The sequence below is a fragment of the Talpa occidentalis genome, unplaced genomic scaffold, assembly GCF_014898055.3.
Source record: "Talpa occidentalis isolate TD23 unplaced genomic scaffold, MPIMG_talOcc4v2.1 talOcc4.2, whole genome shotgun sequence".
NCBI classification, from domain to species: Eukaryota; Metazoa; Chordata; class Mammalia; order Eulipotyphla; family Talpidae; genus Talpa; species Talpa occidentalis.
This window is the reverse complement of record NW_023602073.1, coordinates 34,421,405-34,444,122: the sequence shown is the minus strand read 5'-3', so window position 1 is coordinate 34,444,122 and position 22,718 is coordinate 34,421,405. Positions and strand designations below refer to the sequence as shown.

Here is a 22,718-nt window from a genome sequence, read left to right as displayed (position 1 = left end):
AAGGGGGGGATGGGAGGGGTCAGCACTGAGACCGGTGGGCGCCAGCCTGGTTTTCTTCAATAGCTGATGTTTACCTTTCTCTTCCCTAAAATGCAGGGGTGCTCATCTGGGAGACTGGGCCATAAAGACAAATCTATCAAACAAGGGGAAGATGCAACAAATGGGGAAAGACAAACCTGTTAGATAAGGAATGTGAAGATCCCCCACTCAGTAGCAGATTAAGTGAGACAGCCGAGAACTACCAATCACAAAGAGACTGTGGAGCTTTAGAATAATGAGGGAAATAAGGTATACATTTCCTTAGACACAACTCCACTTTGGCTTCCTTGCCTCCCTGGCCTGGTTTCATGGCCTGGGATCCCACTTTATTTCTGCTCTTTTTCTCCTCAATAAACTTTTTCTTTCTTTAAACAAACCTGCCTCTTCTTGCTTGCTTGCCTGAGAGTCTGCAAAGTTCCTGCTGTGGCTTCCTGAGACACCAACCCGTGGTGGTCTAGTGGCTGGGACTTCGCGCTGCACCTGCAGCCTGGGATCCGTTCCTGGCTGGGAGACTAGGCCTGACAATTCCGGTATCAATTTCAGGCTAAATTTGCTGAGACTATTAAAAGGTATATAATCTAGACCCAGAAAGGACAAGCATTTTAGTGGCTTCCTTCATTAGCCAGCCTTGCTTTGACATCAGGCACAGACTCCAGAGACTAAATCAAGGGCCTAAGATCCTTTTAATACTTTGGACATGGACTTCAAGGGCCTACAGTAACATGGAGGGGACTAGCTAGACTGAAAAAAGAAAGGGAGAAAGACAAGAGAAAGCCCCAGTATACGGCAGTTGCCATTGTCAGTGCCCTGCCACCTCAGGCTCACTCAAGGCCCCATGCACCCCAGGGCATTTGAGATTTCAACCTCTTAATGGGCTGCCTCCACTGCCAAAACCCAGAAAACATCAGGGGCAAGAAAGGTGCCCCCAGTGCCATCACCCAGGGCACTGAAAAGTAGGACTGCCCCACTCTCCAGAAAGGGAGAGGCCAGCCCAACCCACAGGCCAGGATGGGAGGACAGGCTTGACCATCAGCTGCCTCTGACTATGAAGAACCCGGTGCAGGAGACCTTCTCTGACGAAGCCAGAGGTGAGACAGGCTCCTGTTTTTACTGTTTCTGTGGATAAGACTCAGATGACCCTAGGAGCAGCAGACAAAAAGATCACCTTTTTGGTAAATAAGGGGCCACTTACTCTTCCTTACTCCAATTTTTGGACTGACCTTGGTCAATTGTCCCCCTTACTAGTACTGATGGCCAGCCTGAGCCAGGACACTGTATAGCACTGCTTCCTTGCTTGCTACAAGGCCACATGTTTATATTTTCAGTCTTGCTTTCCTAGCTTCCTCTATTAGGACAGGACATGGGGACTAAATTCCAAACTAACAGCCTCGGCAGCCACGATTGGATCCCCCAGCTGCTGCTACACAAGACAAGAATAACATGGAAGCCCTAATTCTCACTGATGCTGCCACTTTGGCTACAACCCCTCCAGGTGTTTGGGACACTACAGTGCCAGGCTGAGGTGTCTTTGCCACCCCTCTTAGGGTGCAATTAAAGGAACCTCCTCTCTTCCTGATGGAACCACAACCCCCTCAAGCCAAAGCCCAACAATGCTCCTTGAATCCCCTAGTCTCAGTGGTTATGGAACACCATGGAGTGCTGGGCTCACTCACGAGTCTGTGCCCTCCTTACTCTTAAATCCTTAAAAACCCAGCTTCTGTCCTGGATGTTCCCCTTTTCCATTCCCTTACTAAAACTTTTTAATTTTTTTATCGTTTTTCTCTTGCTTGGGCCCTTTATCCTCAATGCCCTCATCGGGATCATCTCTCGCCTGGAGGCCATCAAACTCCATCTGGTCCTTCAAATGGAACCCACTATAAAGCCTCCACCATCCTTCTTCCAGGTCCCTTAGACCATCGCCCTGAAGAAGAGCCCTGACTGTATCCCCACCTCGCCTGCCCGCATTCAGCAGGAGTAGTCACTGATCAGATGGACATCCTTTGTCCCAACGACAGTTAGGGGCTCCATCCATAGGGGGGAATGAGTCCTAGGGCAAGTTAGGGATAATTAGGCAGCCCAAGGCAGTGCAGGGACTTCAGGAGAGTTCAGGAAGGCTCCAGAGATAAGGGCAACAAATTCCAAAGGGACTAATCACACTCCCCAGGACTAGGGGCAACAGGATATTCCTGGACAAGGACAATAAAGAAAAAAAGATAAGGGCTGGACACAGACACTCAGTTCTGGGCAGAGACATTCAGGCAGTGAGTGAGACACCAAGGACTAACCAATCACAAAGAGCCAGGTGGAGCTTTAGAGTAATCAGAGAAAGCAGGTCTCTATTCCTGGGGCCAGACTCCACTTGGGCTTCCTTGCCCCTCCCTGGCCTCGTTCCACTGGCCTGAGAGTCCCACTTTATTTCTGTTACTTTTCTCCTCAATAAACGTTTTCTTTCTCTAAGCAAATCTGCCTCTTCTCGCTTGCTTGCCTGAGCATCTGCGAAGTTCCTGCTGGAACTTGGGGGTCAAGTGGCTGGGACTCAGCGCTGCCCCTGCAGCCTGGGATCATTCCTGGCTTCTCCATTCTGGCTGGGAGACTAGGCCTGAAAACCTACAATTCCAGTATCATTAAGGCCTTTAGAATTTATGGTGATGTGAGCTAACATTGAGAAGAACAGATTTTCTGGGGTCTCAGGCGTCCCCTTGAGCTTTAGTATTTTCTGCTTCACTTGTTAACTTTTTTAGATCCCAGCTCAGTGGAGTGGATGCTTCATTGAGTCCACAAGATTAATCTTTGTCCTTTTCTGTCCTCTCCTGGGAGGCAGGTATGGCAAGTATTGGATCTCAGGAACAGTCAGCTGACCAACACGGTGGGAAAGAAACGAGTAAGTTCTCCTGTAAAAACAATAAATAGGGGAAAAAGCGGCAGGTCCCTGTGAGAACCGAGACACAGAAGATAAACTGGGGGTGCTAAAAATTGCCGGAGAGGAAAGTTGCATATGAAAGAGGAGAAGAGAGAAAAGCAGCAGAACCTGTGGCCCTGCCCCACCCACGAAGCTGGCCCAGAAAAGAGAAAAAAACAAGAGCAAACTAGAGATCCAGCAGGGTAGAGAACAGGCACCACGCCCTGCGGCAGGAAATGTGGGCAACCCTGAGCTAACGGCTGGGGGGATTGCAAACTGGGCGCCCCCGGAGCAAGGCCAGGACCCCGCGGAGAGACCCGCAAACAGCCAAGGGCAGCCGGGAGCGCGGGAAGCACCGGAGGGTGCGGCTGCCCAGGTCCCCGCCCGCGCCCTGGGGCTGTGGGGAGACGCGGAGCCGGCGCTGGGGTGAGTCTCCCGAGTGGGATTCACCCCTGTGGGACCCAACTCCTGGTCAGGGCGCACAGCCTGTGCCTGCGGGGACAGACAGCAGCGCCCCCATCCGGGTCAGGGATGGGACAGGCCGCCAGTCTGGTCCTGGCAGCGGGGTCGGTGCAAACCGCCGGTCTTGTCCAGACTCAGCAGGAGTGAGATGCCTGCACAGCTGCTAGGGCGGAGGGATGGCAATTTAGGGAGCTTAAAGTAAGTGGAGCTTTATATATTTGTTCCCGTGGGGGCAACTTGCTCTCTCGATTCCTTTTTGTTTTATAAGTTATGTTTTAAGGAGCCTGTTGGCTCTTTTAACTGTAGCTTGTCCTGCAGGGCTACAAGGGCCGCCAGGCACATGTTGAATATTTCACTCTAGCAGGAAGAGTTAAAGGCTTTGGACATGTAGGCAGGTCCATTATCAGCTTTTATTTGTGAAGGGATTCCCATCGCCACAATGGCAGATTAAAGGTGTTTTTTAAACATGTTTAACAGTTTACCCTGTTAGGGCCAAGGTTTGATAAAGCAGAATAGGTGTCTTTAGAGACATGAATGTAAGGTCTATTGCTGCACCTCCCCCTGCAGTGACCTTCAGGGCTAATGACTGTTGCCATGGTCCCTGAGGTCCGGTGTGGGCAAGGAACCATGCGCGCAGGGGGAGAACAGCAAAACTCCCTAAAACATAAATAAACTGGATGCCTGTTAAGACATAACGACCACTAAAAGCTGCCATAAAGCTTATCTTGCTTTCTCAAGTCCCATAAACTTTATTCTGCTACAACTGTCTTTCTAAATTCTTTCCTTTTTCTGGTCATTGATTGCTAATTAAAAAACATACGTAATTTAATAAACAGGCTAATCCAAATGAAACATTAATAATAGAATTGTTGGTTTAATAATCTTCTATTATGTGCTTGTCTTTAGTACCTATGATATTAACTGCATTATAAATTCACCCATGACAGTTAATTATGAGTAGAAACGAGTAAGTGATAGTTAGTGCAACTAAAATATACTTATAAGAATTAATAGCCTGTCTATTTAGGAATGTGAATAGGTCTAGATGTAGCTTCGGACATAGATCACTGCCCTGTCAATAATAAATCTATGAGCCATCTGGCTTAGTTCACTGATAAACAATCCTATACTATCTTTAGAAGAAAACATATATATACTGACCACTGACTAGAATAAAGCTGCACTCAGATTTACACTCTCCCTTGAAGTGTGTCTGTTTGCCATTTCTTTAGCCGAATCCCTGACCACCCTGCGCAGTCTCTCAACCCTGAGACGGCCTCATCGTTCACTGCTGTGCTGGTCCACAGCAGTCTATTTGTCAGGTATCATTACCTTGGAGACCTGGGGCTTCTGTATTATTTCTACCTTTTGTAGGAGTGGCTAGAAGAGCCAATACACTTAGTTTGGAATTTGGTTACAATGTCTTGTCCTAATAGAGGAATAGGAAGGAAGACTAAAATTTATTGTGCTGTGTATTTTTATCAATATACCCAGATTGACCCAGTTTGTTTTTACAAGGAAAACACTTTCTAGGACAAAGACTTTAACATTTTAGAATATTTGGTATCAAGGAAGTTATCATAGGATTAACAACTTACAGATTTTTATAAAATAATTAATTACTCAGACTGCTAAGGATTTTTAAGAACAGAGCTATTTCTTTGACGAGGGTTCGCAATGCTGACATGAAAAGATTTTTTTCTCATGTAACCTGAGGGTTAAAAAGCACCAAGATTTTAGATTACATAAACAGCCCTTAATTTGTTATCAAAACCAGTGAGAGTGTTAGGGGGAAAGGATGTCCTGAGCTAATCCCATACAGGCTTTGTGGACTCCACCCCCACTCCAGACTAAAGCCATCAAGACATTGGAAAGACAAATCCCATCACCACCAAAGGGAAGGTTGCTGGGGCCTGAGGGTGGAGTTAAGCAGCCAGGTTTGAGATAAAACCAGACATGTTGGTCTTGGGGGAGCTTTTTGGCTTCAGGGCTCTTGGCTTGCGGCCAGCTCTCATAGTACTATTGGGTTTCCAGGTTGGCGGATCAGGTAGGACACATTTAAGACTTTATTTCCCTATTTTCTCCCAGAGCTGTACATTTCCTCATTTCCCTTTCCCTTGTAAATAAACCTTTTATTAACCTTTCACGTGTGCCTGCAGTAGAGCATTGATAAGTCCTTTTAAGCGCGCGGGTGAGGACCCACAGTCAGGCACCCGTTTTGTATCGGGGTTGCTCTACAACAGAATTGGTTACATTCCCTTGGTTGTCCTTATCTCTGAAGCCTCCCTAAATTCTTCAGAGGTCCCCTCCTGCACTGTCCCTAAAACTGCCTAATAACCCTAGCTTGCCCTGTCTCACTCTGAATAGGTTCTGCCATCCACCACATCAACACAAAACATAAAAGATCATATATATATATATATATATATATATAATACTTAGATCATTTTTCATTTTTGCACAATGTATGCATTTTCATTTTGGTTATATTCCCCATACAATTGCCCCCCCCTTATTTTGACTCTAGTCCTTCTCTCCCTGCCTCTCTCCTCCCCCCCAACTCCCGTAGTGTGTCTCTGGTTTATAGTTGCTTGTTGATTTTGATTTTTACTTTGTATTAATTAGTCTTTTTCCTGGTCCCTTATTTATGTTTTCTAAATTCCTGCTATGAGTGAGACCATCCGGTATTTTTCTTTTTCTTTCTGGCTTATTTCGCTGTATTATTCTTTGTTTTAAAGAAGGCACAGTTGCTGAACAAAAGTGTTCTTAGAATAGTCATTCACCTTAAACAGTCATTTTATTACTAGCAAAAAACTTATGTGACTGAAACTAACATATGTTTGCCATAGTGAAGGAATAACCAGGTTAGGGGAAAAAAAGGACAGGAAGTTACCTGGGGGAGGGAAGATGCCCTGACTCTTCCCCAGCCCCAAGCTCTCAATTAAGGGAGGAATTTTCCTAATCTAACAGAAGAGTTTTTCTACCTGTTACTCCTATACTTATCTCTCGTCAGCCTAGTTTCCTAGTTTCCGTATCTAATTTTAAGATCAAGGGAAAATTTATTTTTCTGTAAAATTGTTGATTGTTGTTTAAAAGAACTACACACATTTCATCAGGGGCAGGGCCAGGGTTGGTTATAGCTTTTGGTTCTCAGAATCGTTAATACAGTGACATATCAGTAGTTGTAACACTGACTATTTCCAAGTGCATTATTTGTGCTGCCATGGTTATCAACTCAATCAGTCACAAAATTGCTGTTGACTTATTCTGGAATGCATACTCTCAGGGCTACTCTACCAATTGTCACCTCCAGGGGAATCAGCCCTAAGCAAACAGGAAGAATTTAGCAGGAGCCAACTACGGTGCCTCCTGGCTTATGAGGAAATTTCTTATACTTGGAGCATGGCTTGCATCTGCCACCCAAATGCTATCTTTAACTTTATTTTTATTTTTTTAATTTTTTTTAATAGAGGCATGTTTTATTTGTTTGTTTTGTTTATACATGCACTGGGTACAGTCAGAAGCGCGGGAGGGTGAGAGAATTCACCAGAACCAGAGCTGGGAGCAGAGCAGGCAGAAGGACCAAAGGACACTGCTGAGGGGAGCAACGGGTGGCAGGAGAGGTCTGCAGGCCAAGTGGGACCCTCCTCTGGTGGCCAGGGAGCAGCCAGGGATTGAACCAGCGCCGCAGAGACCTTGAGCAGCTTTGCAACCCCCTATCTTTAACTTTAAAGTAAAAGAATTTCCTTCTCCATTTAGCCCTTGCCTCAAAAGGCCATATATCCATATTAAAGACTTGGCCAAGGGATATTTATAGCCTTTTGTTCCCAGAAGTTTTTTCACTTGTTAATGTAAGGCCGAATTTTGAATTACTGCCTTTTGGCAGAGAACTACTAATTTTATAAAAAAATATTTGTATCACGCAGTGCCATTTGCCATCAAATTGGTTATTTAGTAATACAGTATTAGCAGTTTTACTTTTAAATGAGTATTTTAACAATGGTAGAAACTAGCCATAAACAAATGAGGAGAATCTAGCAGGAGTCAGCGAATGAGATTCCTGACTTTTCAGGAATCTGTCCCATGCCCGGACTCTTGTCAGACTGTTAGGGGGAAATGATGTCCTGAGCTAATCCCATACAGACTTTGTGGACCCCACCCCCACTCCAGACTAAAGCCATCAAGACATTGGGAAAGACAAATCCCGTCACCACCAAAGGGAGGGTGGCTGGGACCTGAGGGTGGAGTTGGGCAGCCAGGTTGGATATAAAAACCAAACACGTGGGCCTTGGGGGGCTTGCTATAGCTCGCCTCCTGGCTTCAGGGCTCCTGGCTGGAGGCCAGCTCTCAGAGCGCCATTTTGGGATTTCTGATCGGCGGATAGGGTAGGACTCATTTAAAACATTGTCTCCCACTTTTCTCTCTAAGCTGTGCATTTCCTCATTTCCCCTTCCCTTGTAAATGAACCTTTTATTAACCTGTTTTGTATCGGGGTTGCTCTACAATAAGACAACATGAGTAGCATGGCTCCCGCAGAGGGGAGCAGTGGGCGCGACAGGAGAGGTCTGCTGCATCATGTGGGACCCTCAGCGGCCAGCCGGGATCAATCTGTTATAGGACAAGGAGAGGGGCAGCCCAAACCCGCAAACTGCCTATTCTAAATGGGTTCTGCCATCCGCCGCATCAACACAAAACATATGACACTTTAATGGGAAGGAACTTTAATAAAACTAGGAAACAATACAGGTAAGGCAAAGAGTCTAGTTTCTAAATGAAGCACCCAAAGTTACCCATCCCTCGTGGGTAAAACTCCATCCATATGGGGTCGGCCCAGAGCAAGGCCCAAAGCCTGCCACAAGTCTAAAACATCTTCCAGTGGGGACCCACAGAAAAGGGTCACAAACAACCGGACAAGCCCGGAAGGAAAAGAGCAAAATCAACATCCAGATAAAAGCTGCCATTGTCACCTCCCCACGGGTCTCACCCACATCTGTGTCACCCAGTCCACGACCAAAAGACAAGCTCAGTTTCTTCACATGTCTCTAGGCTCCATGCGCCTCCTCCAGGTCTCCTGGCTCCATCCTGCTTCCTTCCTCAGTCTCTTCTGCAGCTTCTCCTCTTCCTGCTCAGCTCCACCCTCCCTTGGGTGGGGCAGGGAACCTCCCCTTTCCTGGGGACCACCCTGTTGCAGAACCAGCGCTGCAGAGGCTGTGGACAGCCCCACAGCATGGCGCTCAACTGCCTGCGCCACTAGGGGAGGCCCAGGGCTGTAATTTTAAATTAATTCCAGAGTTGATAATTGTAATAGTCCCATAAGCCAAGTTTCTTTCTTAGGCAAGTACTAGACAGATTGATGAAAAACAAGAAACATCAGAGACTTAATCTCATATACATTTTCTAAATACCTGTGAGGAACTCAGTACTGCTAAGTAACTTGCCCTTTTTGGCTATAAGCTTCATCTTTAAATTTTGCTAGGACAAGGGGAAAGAAAGTCTCATATACATTTTCTAAATACCTGTGAGGAACTCAGTACTGCTAAGTAACTTGCCCTTTTCGGCTATAGGCGTCATCTTTAAATTTTGCTAGTACAAGGGGAAAGAAAGAAGTCACTTGGGGCTTTTCCTAGAAAAGCATTTTATCAAGAGAAGTTTAGGTATAATCATCAAAATGCAAACATCTTTTCTGATGTAGACTAAGTCAAATTACTCTTTTTTTCCTCAATACTGAGTCCTTCCTTTTTAAAATAAAGACAGTGAAATATAAAGTATTGATACCCAATATTATAACCATAAGGTATGCATGCTTCAAATTCAACCATTAAGTTTTTTTTTTTTTCAACTATAAGTCCAATTTAATGGTTAGCAAAAGTGAAGGGGAAAGGGTGAGGGCAAGTTGGATAAAAATGATCAGCTGTATGGTAAAGGATAAATTTAAGCTTTAGTGGTGAACTTATGTAGTATATACACATGTTCATTTGTAATGATGCATACCTGAAACTTACATAATGTTATAAAACAATGTTACTTAAATTAAAAAGTAGTCCCATGTGCATGAATACAGCCAGTCATACAAGAAGACAGCATAGGGCAAGGTGGCCCTACATGTAACTTGTTGAGTTTCATCATACATGTTACCTAAAAAGATTTCTAAAGACCCCAAGATTTTTTGGGAAAGAGCAAGCTCTCACTGATAAAGTCCTTACAGGGTAAACCTTCTTCTGAGTCCTTATAGAAGTCCCCCTTCACGAGGAAAACACACAGGCTAAGAGAAGTTTAAAAATTTGCCCAGGACACTGACATGGGTCTGAAACCACTTTTGAAGTTCCTACTCTATTGAGTGGAGTGTGATTTAATACAACTGCTTTGGAAAACCATATGGCCATTTCTACCAATATTGATCATTTGAATACCAGTGATTCTGCATTGGAACTCCTGAGTATGTAACCAGGAGGAATAAGGACATATGTTCACTGAAAGACACACCCTAGAATGTGAATAACAGCATGGGCATACTGGCTAAAAACTGGAAACTCCCCAACTGTCTATCAATAGCAGAATAGGTGAAGATGTTGTGGAACATTTGTACAGGGAGCCCTCTGTAGCAATACAAATGGAGAGCCCACACCTACACACAAGTGCATGGGGCAATCTCACAACCATGATGCCGAACCGAAGAACCAGACATACTATAGAATGCGGCAAATAATTCCTGCTACATAAAATTTGAAATGGGCAAACAAATCTGTGCTGTTAGAAGTCAAAGTAGACATCACTCTTGAGGGTAGAGGAGTAACTGGTCCAAAGGGAAATCTTCTGGATGCTTCTGCCTGATAGTTGTGCGCATGCATTCACTTTGGAAATGTTTTGCATTTTATAACTTTTCCTTGAGCTGTGCATCACTGAGCTGTGCAGTGCTCTGTATGTTATTTATTTCAATAGAAATGTTTGTGGGGCTTTTGAATATTTTGACTATGAAGTCCCTACAACAAATTCAGAAGACAAAGAATGGTCCTCCAGGTTGCCCTAACCCCTGCCTAGACAGCATCAACCATTAAGTTTTGAACTAGTTTTTGATTACCAAAATTTTAGATCACCATCTCAAAATTTGGGGCTTTTTCTTAGAATTTATATAGGTGCCATTTATAATGAAACCATCAGCGGCATAAGACAGTGAGAGACACACTTTTTGATTCTCATTTTAAAACTTTGGCCATGTGTATTAGTTTTAAGTAGTAGTTATTTTTATTTTTTAAAAAAGATTTATTTATTTATGTATACAAGAACTGGGGTACAGGCCAGAAGTATGGCAGGTGAGAGGATTCACCAGAGACAGAGTGGGGAGCAGAACAAGAAGATCTACTGAAACAGAGGAGAGCAGCATGTAGGCAGGAGAGGTTGGCTGTACCCTGGCCAGCTGTGGATACAACTTGCACTGCAGAGGCTGGCAATAGTCCCAACAGCTGTCTTTAATCCTTGCACCACCAGGGAGGCCCAAGAAGTAGTTATTCTGTCTGTGAAAACACTGAGACATTTTTATTGATTAAATTTACAAGCTGTATTTACCAATTCCTTTAGATAAAACATATCTCAAATTTGTATTTTTAAGAGTGACTTGTTGGCTTTAACTTTTTTTTTAAAGATTTCTTTATTTATGCATACAAGAGCTGGGGTACAGACCAGAGATGCGGGGGGGGGGGGGAGGTGAGAAGATTCACCAGAGACAGAGTGGGGAACAGAGCAGGCAGATCAACTGAAATACACTGCTGAGGGGAGCAGCGGGCGAGGTCTGCTGTGCCATGTGGGTTCCTCTCTGGCCGGCCGGGGATCAAACTCATGCTGCATTGGGTGCGGATTGCTTCATAGTGCGGTGCTTACCCCCTTGTGCCACCAGGGAGGCCCGACTTCAATTATTTTTGTGAACCATGAGGTGTACAGGAGAAGAGACAGATTAAGAGCTTATTTTGTAAATTGTTTGTTCCTGGACTCTCACTAGAAATCCGAGGTTTGGAATTTAACTCAAGAGCTGAAGAAGGAAGGAAGCAGGATGGAGCCGGAAGGAGAACTTGAGCAGGCACATGGAGCCAAGAGACACATGAAGAAACTGCGCTTGCTTCTTGGTTGTGGACTGGACACAGATGTGGGTGAGACACCCGTGGGGAGGTGACAATGGCAGCTTTTATCTTGATTTTGATTTTGCTCTTTTCCTAGAAGACTTGTCTGGCTATTTCTGACCCTTTTCTGTGCGTCCCCACTAGAAGTAGCTTTAGACTTGTGGCAGGCTTTGGGGCCTTGCTCTGGGCCAATTCCATTTGGGTAGAGTTTTACCCAAGAGGGGATGGGTAACTTTGGATGCTTAATTTAGAAACTATATTCTTCGCCTTTCCTGTATTGTTTGCTAATTGTATTAAAGTTCCTTCCCATTAAAATCTTACATGTTCTGTGTTGATGCGGCAGATGGCAGAACTTATCTAAAGCAGGCAGGTTTGCGGGCTCTGGGCTGCCCCTCTCCCTGCCTTATAACAATTGAAAGGGTTGGTACAGTAAAGAAAGGAGAGCCAGGCTAAATTTCTCACAGGGTAATCTTTTATAGGACGGAGTCTGGCCTTGGTGGGAGGTGGAGTAAGGTTGCTTTACAAAGTTGTTCTCTCTTGCCGCTTGTTCTTTCATGGCTGCTTATCAGGCACAGTGCAAACCAGGTAGAGCCAACTCCCAGGATGCAGGTTGCCGGGATGCAGGTGGTCTCAGTTTCTAGTTCTTCCCTCTGCCTCATCGATGACCTTACATTCTGACCTTTTAGTTATAGGATAAAGGGTGAAGGATTCTTTCTGGCTACTTCCTGCTGATGTGGAGCAATGTGAGGAAGAGAGGTCAAAAAGCAAGGTCAATGGCCTGGCTCACTGGTGGGGAGGCTTGAGTAGGGTGTAGTTGGTTGAAGGTGGTGCGAGTCATCTCTCGAATGCGGCTTGGATGAACTGGAGCATACAAAGGGCAAGGAGAAAAAATAACAAAATTAGAATTAGTGGTCCCACCAGGGAGAGTAACCATGCAGCCAGAGGTCTACTCAGCCAGGCAAAAGGGGAGATGTACCTGATGTTCAAGGTCTTTTGCCAATTGTGAGAGCTTTTTTGAGGAATAAGCAGGTACCCCCTTTTCCGGCTGTTAGGAGCTCCAGAGCCCTTCTGTTCTGGTTAATGAGAAAAGGTCTGCCATACATTAGTTCAAACGGGCTCAGAAATAGAGGGCCACGGTGGGGTGGTCCAGATGCGCATTAGGGCTAGTGGGAATAAATCAATCCAAGATTTGTGGAGTTCAGAAGAAAGTTTAGTTAGGTGGTCTTTGATTAAACCGTTGACCCATTCTGCCTTACCAGAAGACTGAGGTCGGTAGGGAATGTGTAGTTTCCAAGTAAAGCTTAAGGAGGAGGAGACCTAGTGGGTTATCTTGGAGATAAAGGCAGGTCTGTTGTCCGACTGGATAGTGTTAGGGAGGCCAAAGTGTGGAATGATGTGGTTAATTAGGGCTTCAGCTACCACCTGTGCTGTTTCTTTAGTGGCGGGAAAGGCCTCCACCCACCCAGAGATGTGTCTACCATAGTAAGAAGGCATCTGATTTTCTTGTGATTTTCTTCATGTGGGTGAAGTCGACTTGCCAGTCTTGTCCTGGGAGATGTCCCCTCATTTGATGACCTACAAAGGAGGGAGGACGTATTCCCCCTAGCAAGTTTGACAGCGGGAGCAGGTCTCCCAGACAATCTTAGTGTGAAGGGTGAAAGAACAAAGTGAACCAGTGAGTGTGGCCCAATGTGCAGCGTCTTGTGTACCTTTTGGGTAATGTCAGAGGATTGCTGTTTGGGAGAGCCAATTTATTGTTAAATGTAATCCAACCTTGTTGTCCTTCAGTGACACCCTTGGAAAGAAGATTTGTCCGTTCATTAGGCTTATAGAGGGGTGAGATAGAGCATAAAGAGAGAAACAGAACAGGTGCGACAGAAGGCTATCCAGGGCTTGTCAAGGCCCTGGCCATTTCATTCACTTTGTTGTTTCCTCATGTCACCTCCAAAGAGTCTGATTGGTGTCACTTGCAGTGAACTATGGCCACCTCGGCTGGTAGCTGGAGGGCCTGGAGCAGTTTGAAAATAAGTTTAGCGTTAATGATAGGAGATCCTTTGGTGGACAGAAAACCACGTTCCTGCCAGATTGCCGCATGGCTATGAGCTATTAGGAAAGCATATTTAGAGTCAGTGTGTATAGTGACCCTTTTTCCCTGTGAGAGAGTAAGTGCTTGGGTGAGAACTATAAGCTCAGCTTTTTGTGATGTGGTCCCTTCAGGGAGTGAGTTCGCCTCGAAGACCTGGTGTTCAGTCACCACTGCGTAGGCAGTCCTGTGCTTCCCTTGCAGATCTATACAGGAGCTGCCGTCTGCAAACAGGATGTTTTCTGCATGTAGAAGGGGAGTGTCAGTGAGACCCGGACAAGGTGACCGCAATTCCTCCAGAACCTCAGCACACGCGTGGGAAGACAGGGGAGAGTCAGGTTGTGGTAACAGAGTGGCTGGGTTTAAAATAGGAGATTGGGATAAAGTGACCAGAGGGTTTTTCGATAAAGAGGGTGTGAGAGTCTAACACACATGAGGGCGTTAGGAGAGAGAGCCTGGTGAGTAAGTAAGTCCTGGAGCTGATGTGGAGAACTGACATTTACGGGTTGACTCAGTGTGAGTTTCAGGGCCTGCCTGGCGAGGCGAGCAGCTGCTGCTAGTGCGTGCAGGCAGGGCTGCCATCCTCTTACCGTTGAATCCATTTGTTTGGAGAGATAAGCAACTGGTCGTTGGACTGGCCCGGTGGGTTGGACCAGAACACCTAGGGCAATACCCTGTCGTTCATCTGTGAATAACCGGAATGGCTTTTCAGGGTCTGGGAGAGCTAAGGCCGGAGCCTGGAGCAAGGCTGTCTGTAAAAGGAGGAAGGCCCTGTGCATCTCAGTTGGTGTCCGGAGGGCCCTGGGGGGTAGCCTTTGCAGCCTCATATGGTGGTTTGGTCAAGAAGGCGAAATTAGGAACCCAGTGATGGAAAATCCCACCAAACCAGAAAGGACAGAATTTGTTCAGCATTTTCAGGGACCAGGAGGGAGAGTATAGCCTCCTTGCGGTCAACAGTGAGTTGTTTGCCTTAGGCCCTAAGGCCAAGTAGGTAACAGTAGAGGCTCAGTGGTAGCTGGGTAGCCTTTGCAGCCTCTATAGTGGTTTGGTCAAGAAGGCGAAATTAGGAACCCAGTGATGGAAAATCCCACCAAACCCAGAAAGGACAGAATTTGTTCAGCATTTTCAGGGACCAGGAGGGAGAGTATAGCCTCCTTGCGGTCAACAGTGAGTTGTTTGGCCTTAGGGAGGGACCCTAAGGCCAAGTAGGTAACAGTAGAGGCGGAGAGCTGTGCTTTTGAAGGTGAGACCCAGTATCCCTAAGTACTCAAGAAATTTAAGAGCTATGCAGTGTGAGTGATTGACAGTTCCAGTGAAGGGCTGCATAAAAGGAGGTCATCTACATACTGGAGGAGAGTGCCAGGACTGAGATCACAGACTGCTAGAGCCATGGCGAGGGCCTGTCCTGAGAGGTGAGGGCTGTCTCTAAACCCTTGAGGCAGGACTGTCCAGGTGAGTTGCTGAGGTGTGTTTGTGTCAGCGTCCTCCCACATAAAGGCAAAAAGATGATAACATTTTGGGTCAAGGGGAATAGTAAAGAAGGCATCCTTTAGGTCTAGGACTGAGAAATGAGTAGTCGAGGGAGGTATGTGTGAGAGAAGCGTATAAGGATTAGCAATAACAAGGTGTATGGGGTCCACCCCGTCACTGATAAGGCGCAGATCCTGGACTAGTCGGTATGAGCCGTCAGGCATTTTAACAGGTAGGATGGGAGTGTTGCAGGGTGAATTAGTAGGAACCCAAAGTCCTTTGTCCTGGAGTCATTGAATGATGGGTTTGAGACCTCACCGATGGGTTAGGGAGATAGGGAACTGAGGACGGGCTGGGAAAGAGGTGGGGTCTTTGAGAGAGATCAGCATTGGTTGGTGGTGAATAGCCACAACCGGGGTAGAGATTTCCCAGACCACAAGGTCGACAGTGGAAGGAGACAGCGGGTAGTCCTGAGGAGGATTAGATGTTTGGAGCAATGGGAGGATGAGAGCAGCGCTAGGGTCTTGGAACCATGAAAGAGTAGCCCCTAGTTTGGTTAGGAGGTTGTGACCCAAGAGTGGTGTGGGGCAAGAAGTCATGACTAAGAAAGAGTGAAATAACGACTTGCTGTCTGTTTGACAAAGGATGGGTCCAGTAGCCCAAGGCTGAGAGGGTTGGCTGTCAACACCCATAACTGAGATTTGGGAAGGATAAGTCTGACCTGGGTAGGAGGGGAGGACAGAGAAGGTAGCCTCTGTGTCAACCAAAAAGGAAATGGACTTACCTGCTACTTTGACTGTTACCCTGGGCTCCCCGAAAGTTATCAGGGTCCATGAGTCCAGGCCTCTTCAGTCCTCAGCTGCCAAACCCAAGACCGCCGGTGGCAGGATCACAGGGGCCGGAAGGACTGGCCCACCACAGCCAGGCACAGAGGGACAGTCGCTTTTCCAGTGACCCTGGACACCGCAGATGGGGCACAGTCCTGGTGGAGGGTGTGATTTGGGGCAATGTTTGGACCAGTGGCCCTCCTGGCCACACTTGAAGCAGGGTCCCAGGGGCTCTTGATGGAGGCCCATTGTCATCCTCTGTCAGGCGGCAGTTGCTACGGTGGTTGGAGGAGCTGGGCATGACGGTCTCAAGGCAGCCACCAAGGCCTGAATTTGAAGCTCAGCCTTTTGGCAACTACGGGTCTCTCTATCTGTCCTGTCCTGTTACTCCCAGTTGTTAAAAACCTTAAAGGCCATGTTCAGCAGGTCTCGGATAGGGATCTGGGGGCAATCCTCAGCTTTTTTAAACTTTTTTCTGGTATCCGGGGCTGACTGGGATATGAAATGAGTAGCCAGGACTGTGGCACCTCCAGGTGAATCAGGATCTAACCTAGTGTTCCGCTGAAGGGCCTCAGTAAGGCGGCTAAGAAAGGCTGCTGGGTTTTCTGAGGTGGACGGGGTGATCTCCCTAAGCTTATCAAAATTTACCGCCTTGTGTGCCATGTCTTGGAGACCAGACAGGAGACAGGTAATAAAATGGTCTCGGTGAGCCCTGCCTTGGTGGCCGCGTCAGTGTCAGTCTGGTAGTCCCACCCCGGCTGTTGGAGGGGAACTGCTTCTGGGCTGGGGAGCATGGCTGCATCGATCAAGTGGACCTGATCTGCATGGTCTTGAGCAGACTGGTAAACACGTTCCTTTCCATGATAGGTCAGGTTGGAAGAGAGGATAACATGTACATCATGCCACGTCAGGTCATAGGCTTGGGTAAGATAACGAAACTCTTTGATGTAGCTAGTGGGGTCATTAGTGAAAGAGCCAAGATGCTTTTCGATTTGAGAGAGATCAGACAGAGAGGAAGGAACATAGACCCTAACTACTCCCTCAGTCCCTGCCACTTCCCTAAGGGGGCAAAGAAGAGAAGATCATGAGAGCAGGTGTGGCGACTAGGAGGAGGTGAAGGACGGGGGCTGGATTGGTTGGGGGCCATGGAGGGAGGGTGGGCTGAAGCAGGTTCCGGGTAAGGCAGGGGTCTCTGGGGAGCTGAGGGAGGTGAGGACAGAGAATCTAGAGGATCAGAAAATGCTGAAAGGGGGTCCGGAGAGGGCAGTTTTTATTTGTCCTGGATGGGGTTACGGGAGGGAGAAGAGTGGGAGGAGTCTCGGGCAAGGAGGACTTACAAAGCGTGGCAGCTTTTTAGGAGAGAGGGACGGCAGTGCAAGAAAAAGCAAGCCTGGACATAAGGGATCTCTGACCATTTTCCATTGTGGTGACAGAAGTTGTTAAGGTCTGTAAGGACCAAGAAATTGAAGGTGCCGTGTTCTGGCCAGTGAGAGCCATTCTCCAATGGGCACTGAGGCCGGGCAGTGTTGCAAGAGAAGACGAGACGCTGAGGTGCAGATCTGGCCTAAGCCCCAGCGGATCGAGGTTTGAGAGAAGGCATCCCAGAGGGGTGGCCGGTTCAGGCTTAGAATTTGCGGACCCCATGGCTAACCCAGCTCCTTTTCCCAACCAACAGGGGGCACAGTGTCAGGACTGCTGCACCTCCCCCTGCAGTGACCCTTAGGGCTAATGGCTGTCGCCAAGGTCCCTAGGTCCGGCTGGGCAAGGAACCAGCGTGCAGGGGGAGAACAGCAAAACTCCCTGAAGCAGGGGGAGAACAGCAAACCCCCGAAGACATAGATAAGATGGAAGCCTGTTGAAAGATAACGGCCCCAAGAGCCACTACAGGAATGCTGACCGCACGGAACCTTATCTCACCTTCTCAAGGCCCACAAACTTTATTCTAATACAACTGTCTCTCTAAAATCTTTTCTCTTTCTAAAATCTTTTCTCTTTCTCTGTCTAAAAAGGTCATTGGTTTGCTGATTAAAAAAGAACATATAAAATCTAATAACTAGGCTAATTCAAACGAAACGTTACTAAACTCTGTGTATTAATAGAACTGTTAGCTTAATAATTTCTCTGTTGTATGCTTAGCCTTGTTAGTATTAATCTTAATGATAAAAATATTACATTGTGAAAAGTAAAATTCACCCGTGCTAATTAATAGTAATTTAGTGGTAGTGAGTAGCTTAAACAAAAAGTAATCACATAAAATAAAAAGAAAAATTAATAGCCTAACTAGTTAGGAATGCGCCTGGGTCCAGATGTAAATCACTGCCCTGTCAATGATAAGCTAAACCTATAAGCAAGCTGATTTCTTCACTGATGTTCGCCATTCCTATGCTTTTAGAAAACATGTATATATACTGGTCACCAACTCAAAGAAAATTACACTCAGATTTACACTCTCTTGAAGTGTGTCTGTTTGTCATTTCTTTTGCTGAATCCCTGACCACCCTGCACGCTTCTCTCAACCCTGAGGCGGCCTCATCGTCTACTGCTGTGCTGGTCTGCGGCAAGGACGCAGCGTCCCACGAGCCTGACCTGGCCTACAGGGGGCACAGACCCAGGACTGCAGCGTCCAAGATTAGGTTCTGGCCAACAGCAGGGGGCAAACAAGTGAGGGGGATGTCTCCACCACTCTGTTGTTGCCTATAGGACAGGAGACAGACAGATGAGGGCGATGTCTCCACCGCTCACCTGTTGCCTTAAACCGGGCACCTAGTCTGGATGGGCGTCCCCAAATCCGGTCTAGGTGTAACAGGGGGTCAGCTGACGTGGGCCCACGGTTTCAAGACAGCTGACCAAACAAGGAGTTAGGGGAGGAGCCAGATAGCCAGAGGCGAGGGCCTCCTAGGAAGGAGAGTCAGATTGATGACTTACCCCAGGAATCAAGGTCGGTGGTGGATGTGAGGCGTCTGCAATGGAGAAGAGAGGTCCCTGGGACAGGAAAGCGGCCTCAGCGCCAGGGGATGCAGCCATCCTGGGTTCAGCACCAAGATGAAAGGATTGGCGCGGTAAAGAAAAGGAAAACCAGGCTAAATTTCTCACAGGCAAAAAGTTTATTGCGCCCCGGTGAAGTTCACTGACCCCCACAGAGGTCAGAGAAGTTGTGCCTCTCAGGGGATGAGGGTAATCTTTATTAGGAGGAGTCTGGCCTTGGTGGGAGGTGGAGTGAGGTTGCATTTCAAAGATGTTCTATCTTGCAGCTTGTTGTTCTTTCATGGCTGCTTATCAGGCACAGTGCAAACCCAGTAGAGCCAGCTCCCCGGATGTGGGTTGCCTGAATGCAGGTGGCCACAATTTCAAGTTCCTCCCTCCGCCTCATTGCTGCCCCGGCCTCATGCTTATAATATCACACACACCAGCCCACTTCATCCTAGGCAGACCCCTGTCCCACAGCCTCAGTCCTGCCTCCCCGGGCGTGGGGCCTGCTCACCTGGGTGGGGCTGAAGGCCCAGATCCCCCACCTCACCCTTGGCCTCTCTCCTGTCCCTGCTCCCCTGTGGTTGATTTTCCTGTGTCCTGTTCTCTGTGTCCATCATCTTTGTTTCCCCTTTGCCAATTAGTGTCCTTTGCCCACTAGAGGAGGGACGTGGACAGTAACCCCTGAGACCACGCACAGATGAAGTGAATGTCTGTGCCTCCAGCGCCTCCCTCAACTGGGCCTGACACAGACTCTGGGCTGGATTCCCCTGAGGACTTGGCAGGCCTTGCTCCAGGGTCTTCTGGCCTCCAGGCCTGAGTTGTCTCTTGAGGGTCCCAAGGTCTGTCCTTCTTCAGCCTCTTTCTGAAAGTCCCTGGGGCAGGTCATGGTGTGGGGCTGCTCATCCTCTGTAGGAGGAACTGGGTAGGACACCCAGCGTGCACATTTTATCTGTGAGTGCTCAGGGATTTTCTTGAATTTTTTTCATCATTTCCACCTTCCATTCTTTTAGACACTTGTATTTTTTTTTTTAAAGATTTATTTATGTAAGTACAGGGGTATAGGCCAGAAGTGTGTGAGGGTAAGAAAATTCACCAGAGACAGAGCAGGGAGCAGAACAGACAGACAGACAGAAAACACTGCTGAGGGGAGCAGCGGGAGAGACAGAAGTCTGCCGTGCCATGTGGGTATCTCCCTGGCCGGCCAGGAATTGAACCTGGGCTGCAGAGACTGCAGAAAGATTCACAGCACTGCACTCAACCTGCCATGCCACCGGGGAGGCCCTAGACACCTGTATTATTAACTACTTGGAATCTCCTAGTCCATAGACTCACTTTCTTGTAGGTCTTCTCTTTGCTTGTCATTTCTTTTCCATTTACGTTATTTAGTGGAAGTGAGACTTTAATATTTCAGTTCATCTGCCTGAAGCCAGCTCCAGCAAACTGTCCTGTCAGGGTCCCTGCAGGAAAAGACAGCATCTCCACTTGAGGGGATGAGGGGGTGGGGGAGTGAGGAGACACACTTGATCAGGGTGCAGTGTCTCCTGCCTAGGGTCTCAGCAGTTCTTTATTTATACATCTCGAGCAAGCAAGCCTTGAGAGTACATAAGCAAGTGCTTTCAAGTAAAAAAAGGACTAACAACCCAGGCACTTTTTTTAAAACCGGCCATGCCGCGAGCCAGCCACAGCAGCCTGGGTGTCAGGGGTTCCTGAAGGATGGGGGAGCATTGGCGCAATTGTGGAATGATGGGGAGGGGGAGTGAGGAGACACAGACACTTGGTCAGGGTACAGACATCATCCTGCTGAGGGTCTCAGCAGCCCTTTATTTATACATTTCAAGCAAACTGTGAGAGTGCATAAGCATATGCATTAAGGCAGGAAGATAACAATCATTACATCATTCTCAAGAACAGCTAAGGGTCTATTTGCCCTCCTGCAGAGGTCATGACATTTATTATTCTTTATTTTATTTTTTTTTAAGATTTATTTATTTATTTATTTATTTATTTATTTATAGCACTGGGTACAGTCAGAAGCGCGGAAGGGTGAGAGGATTCACCAGAGCCAGAGCAGGGAACAGAACAGGCAGACTGACGAAATATACTGCTGAAGGGAGCAGGGACCCTCACTGGTGGCCGGGGATTGAACCCGCGCTGCCCAGCTTCGCAGCCCAGCGCTCAACCACTGCGCCACCAGGGGAGGACCTATTGACTTATTCTTGAATGCATACTCTAACAGCTACCATACCAATTGTCACCTCCAGGGAAATCAGCCCTAAACAAACAGGAAGAATTTAGCAGGAGCTAGCTATGGCGCCTCCTGGCTTATTAGAAATTTTCTTATACTTGGAGCAGGGCTTGCATCTGCCACTCAGCTGCTATCTTTAACTCTAAAGTAAAAGAATTTCCTTCTCCATTTAGCCCTTGCCTCAAAAGACCACCTATCCATATCAGAGACTTGGCCAAGGGATGTTTACAGCTTTTTGTTCCCAGAAGTTTTTTCACTTGTTAATGTAAGGCCAAATGTTGCCTTTTGGCAGATAATTACTAATTTTATAAAAAATGTAATATTTGTATCATGCAGTGCCATTTGCCATCAAATTGGTTATTTAGTATTGATCAAAAAGCATTTGCAGTTTTACTTTTAAATGCATATTTTAGCAATGGTAGAAACTAGCCATAAACAAATGAGGAGAAACTAGCAGGAGTCAGCTAATGAGATTCCTGACTTTTCAGGAATCTGCCCCATGCCCAGACCCTTGTCAGAAGACATGAGTAGCATGGCTCACAGCATGGCCAAACTGGCCTGGGGACCTTTGACCCCTTGCTGAGGTGATAATAGCCATTTCACTTAGTTCTAAATGTAAATACAATGACCATAAAAAATGTCCACTGACAATCATTTTATTTTCCACTGCCCAGTAATCATTCTGTTAATGCTAAAAAATAGCAAAACAACAAAAAACTTATATGACTAAAACCTAATTCCTTTGTAACTGCTAAATTACTAATTAATCAAAATTTATAAAATTCCTAAATCTTAAACATTAACAAACATAATTGTGGAACCAAGCTTAGCCGAGGTTTCACCATTTTGTATATCTTGAATGTTAGTCTCCATCAATTGTGTTAGTCCAACCGCATTCCACATTAGTTGTATATCATCCACATCTTGATCATGTCACATGATCTGTTGTACAGCCGCATTCACATGAGATATAGCAAACACAACTTGTACAGCCGCATTCGGAGATAGTTCTAGTCACAACCCTCACTGGTGATGAAAAAGCAGAACACCACAGCCGCCAATGAGGGCAGTCCTATCCATAAATGGGACAGCATCTCTAACAGTCCAATCAGTTTGAAACTGTAACTGTGCACACCAAAATGCCTTTGTAGTAGCCAATGAGTAATTGCCAGCTTGTTTCAAAATTCGTGCCTGCTTGTGACCCTATTTAAGAGCCCTGCTTCCTCTGTTCTGGGCTCTCAATATCTGCTGCTGCATTGGTAGGTGCCATGAGCCCGGACTCGAGTCTGTAATAAACTCCCTATTGTGTTTGCATCGGCTGTCTTTGGATTCTTGGAGGCTATGCTCGCCGAGTCTGCTGATCTTGGGCACAACAATAATCACCTTATATATTGGTAATCAAGTCCAATTACTGCTAAAATCAAAAAAACTTCTTATTCCTATAACTAATCTATTCTAATTTAATAAAAGTAGTAAAAAAGTTAAAAAAAAAAAAAGAATTCTGGTGCCACATAAGTTGCACTAACCCTTATCTAACCACAAGCTTCAAAAGGAAAAAAAAAAGGGAAACTCCTTTTACTTTCTCAAGGCTATATTTTCACCTGTTACTTCC

The 22,718-nt window shown here is 46.6% G+C and overlaps 1 protein-coding gene and 1 long non-coding RNA gene across 6 annotated transcripts in view; one reads left to right on the top strand and one right to left on the bottom strand.

The window, feature by feature from the left end:
* Nucleotides 1-3,259: 3,259 nt before the first annotated feature.
* LOC119252022 (class I histocompatibility antigen, Gogo-OKO alpha chain-like) overlaps nt 3,260-22,718 on the top strand; it is a 33,725-nt gene continuing 14,266 nt past the window's right edge. Inside the window, exons 1-2 of one of the 5 annotated variants that reach the window (XM_054698512.1) lie at nt 5,321-5,447; nt 11,394-11,541. In XM_054698512.1, coding sequence (XP_054554487.1) covers nt 11,536-11,541 — 6 coding nt within the window. In that variant the 5' untranslated portion in view covers nt 5,321-5,447; nt 11,394-11,535. Of the gene's footprint in view, nt 3,365-5,320; nt 5,448-10,573; nt 10,711-11,393; nt 11,542-22,718 lie in introns of those variants that run through there. The other 4 variants (XM_054698514.1, XM_037519266.2, XM_054698513.1 and 1 more) reach the window with 4 other exon arrangements.
* Nucleotides 11,953-19,298, bottom strand: LOC129146408 (uncharacterized). The gene is made up of 3 exons (XR_008553099.1): nt 18,817-19,298; nt 15,849-16,046; nt 11,953-12,372 (listed from the first exon to the last, which is right to left on the bottom strand). It is a non-coding gene; the product is annotated as an uncharacterized LOC129146408 (long non-coding RNA).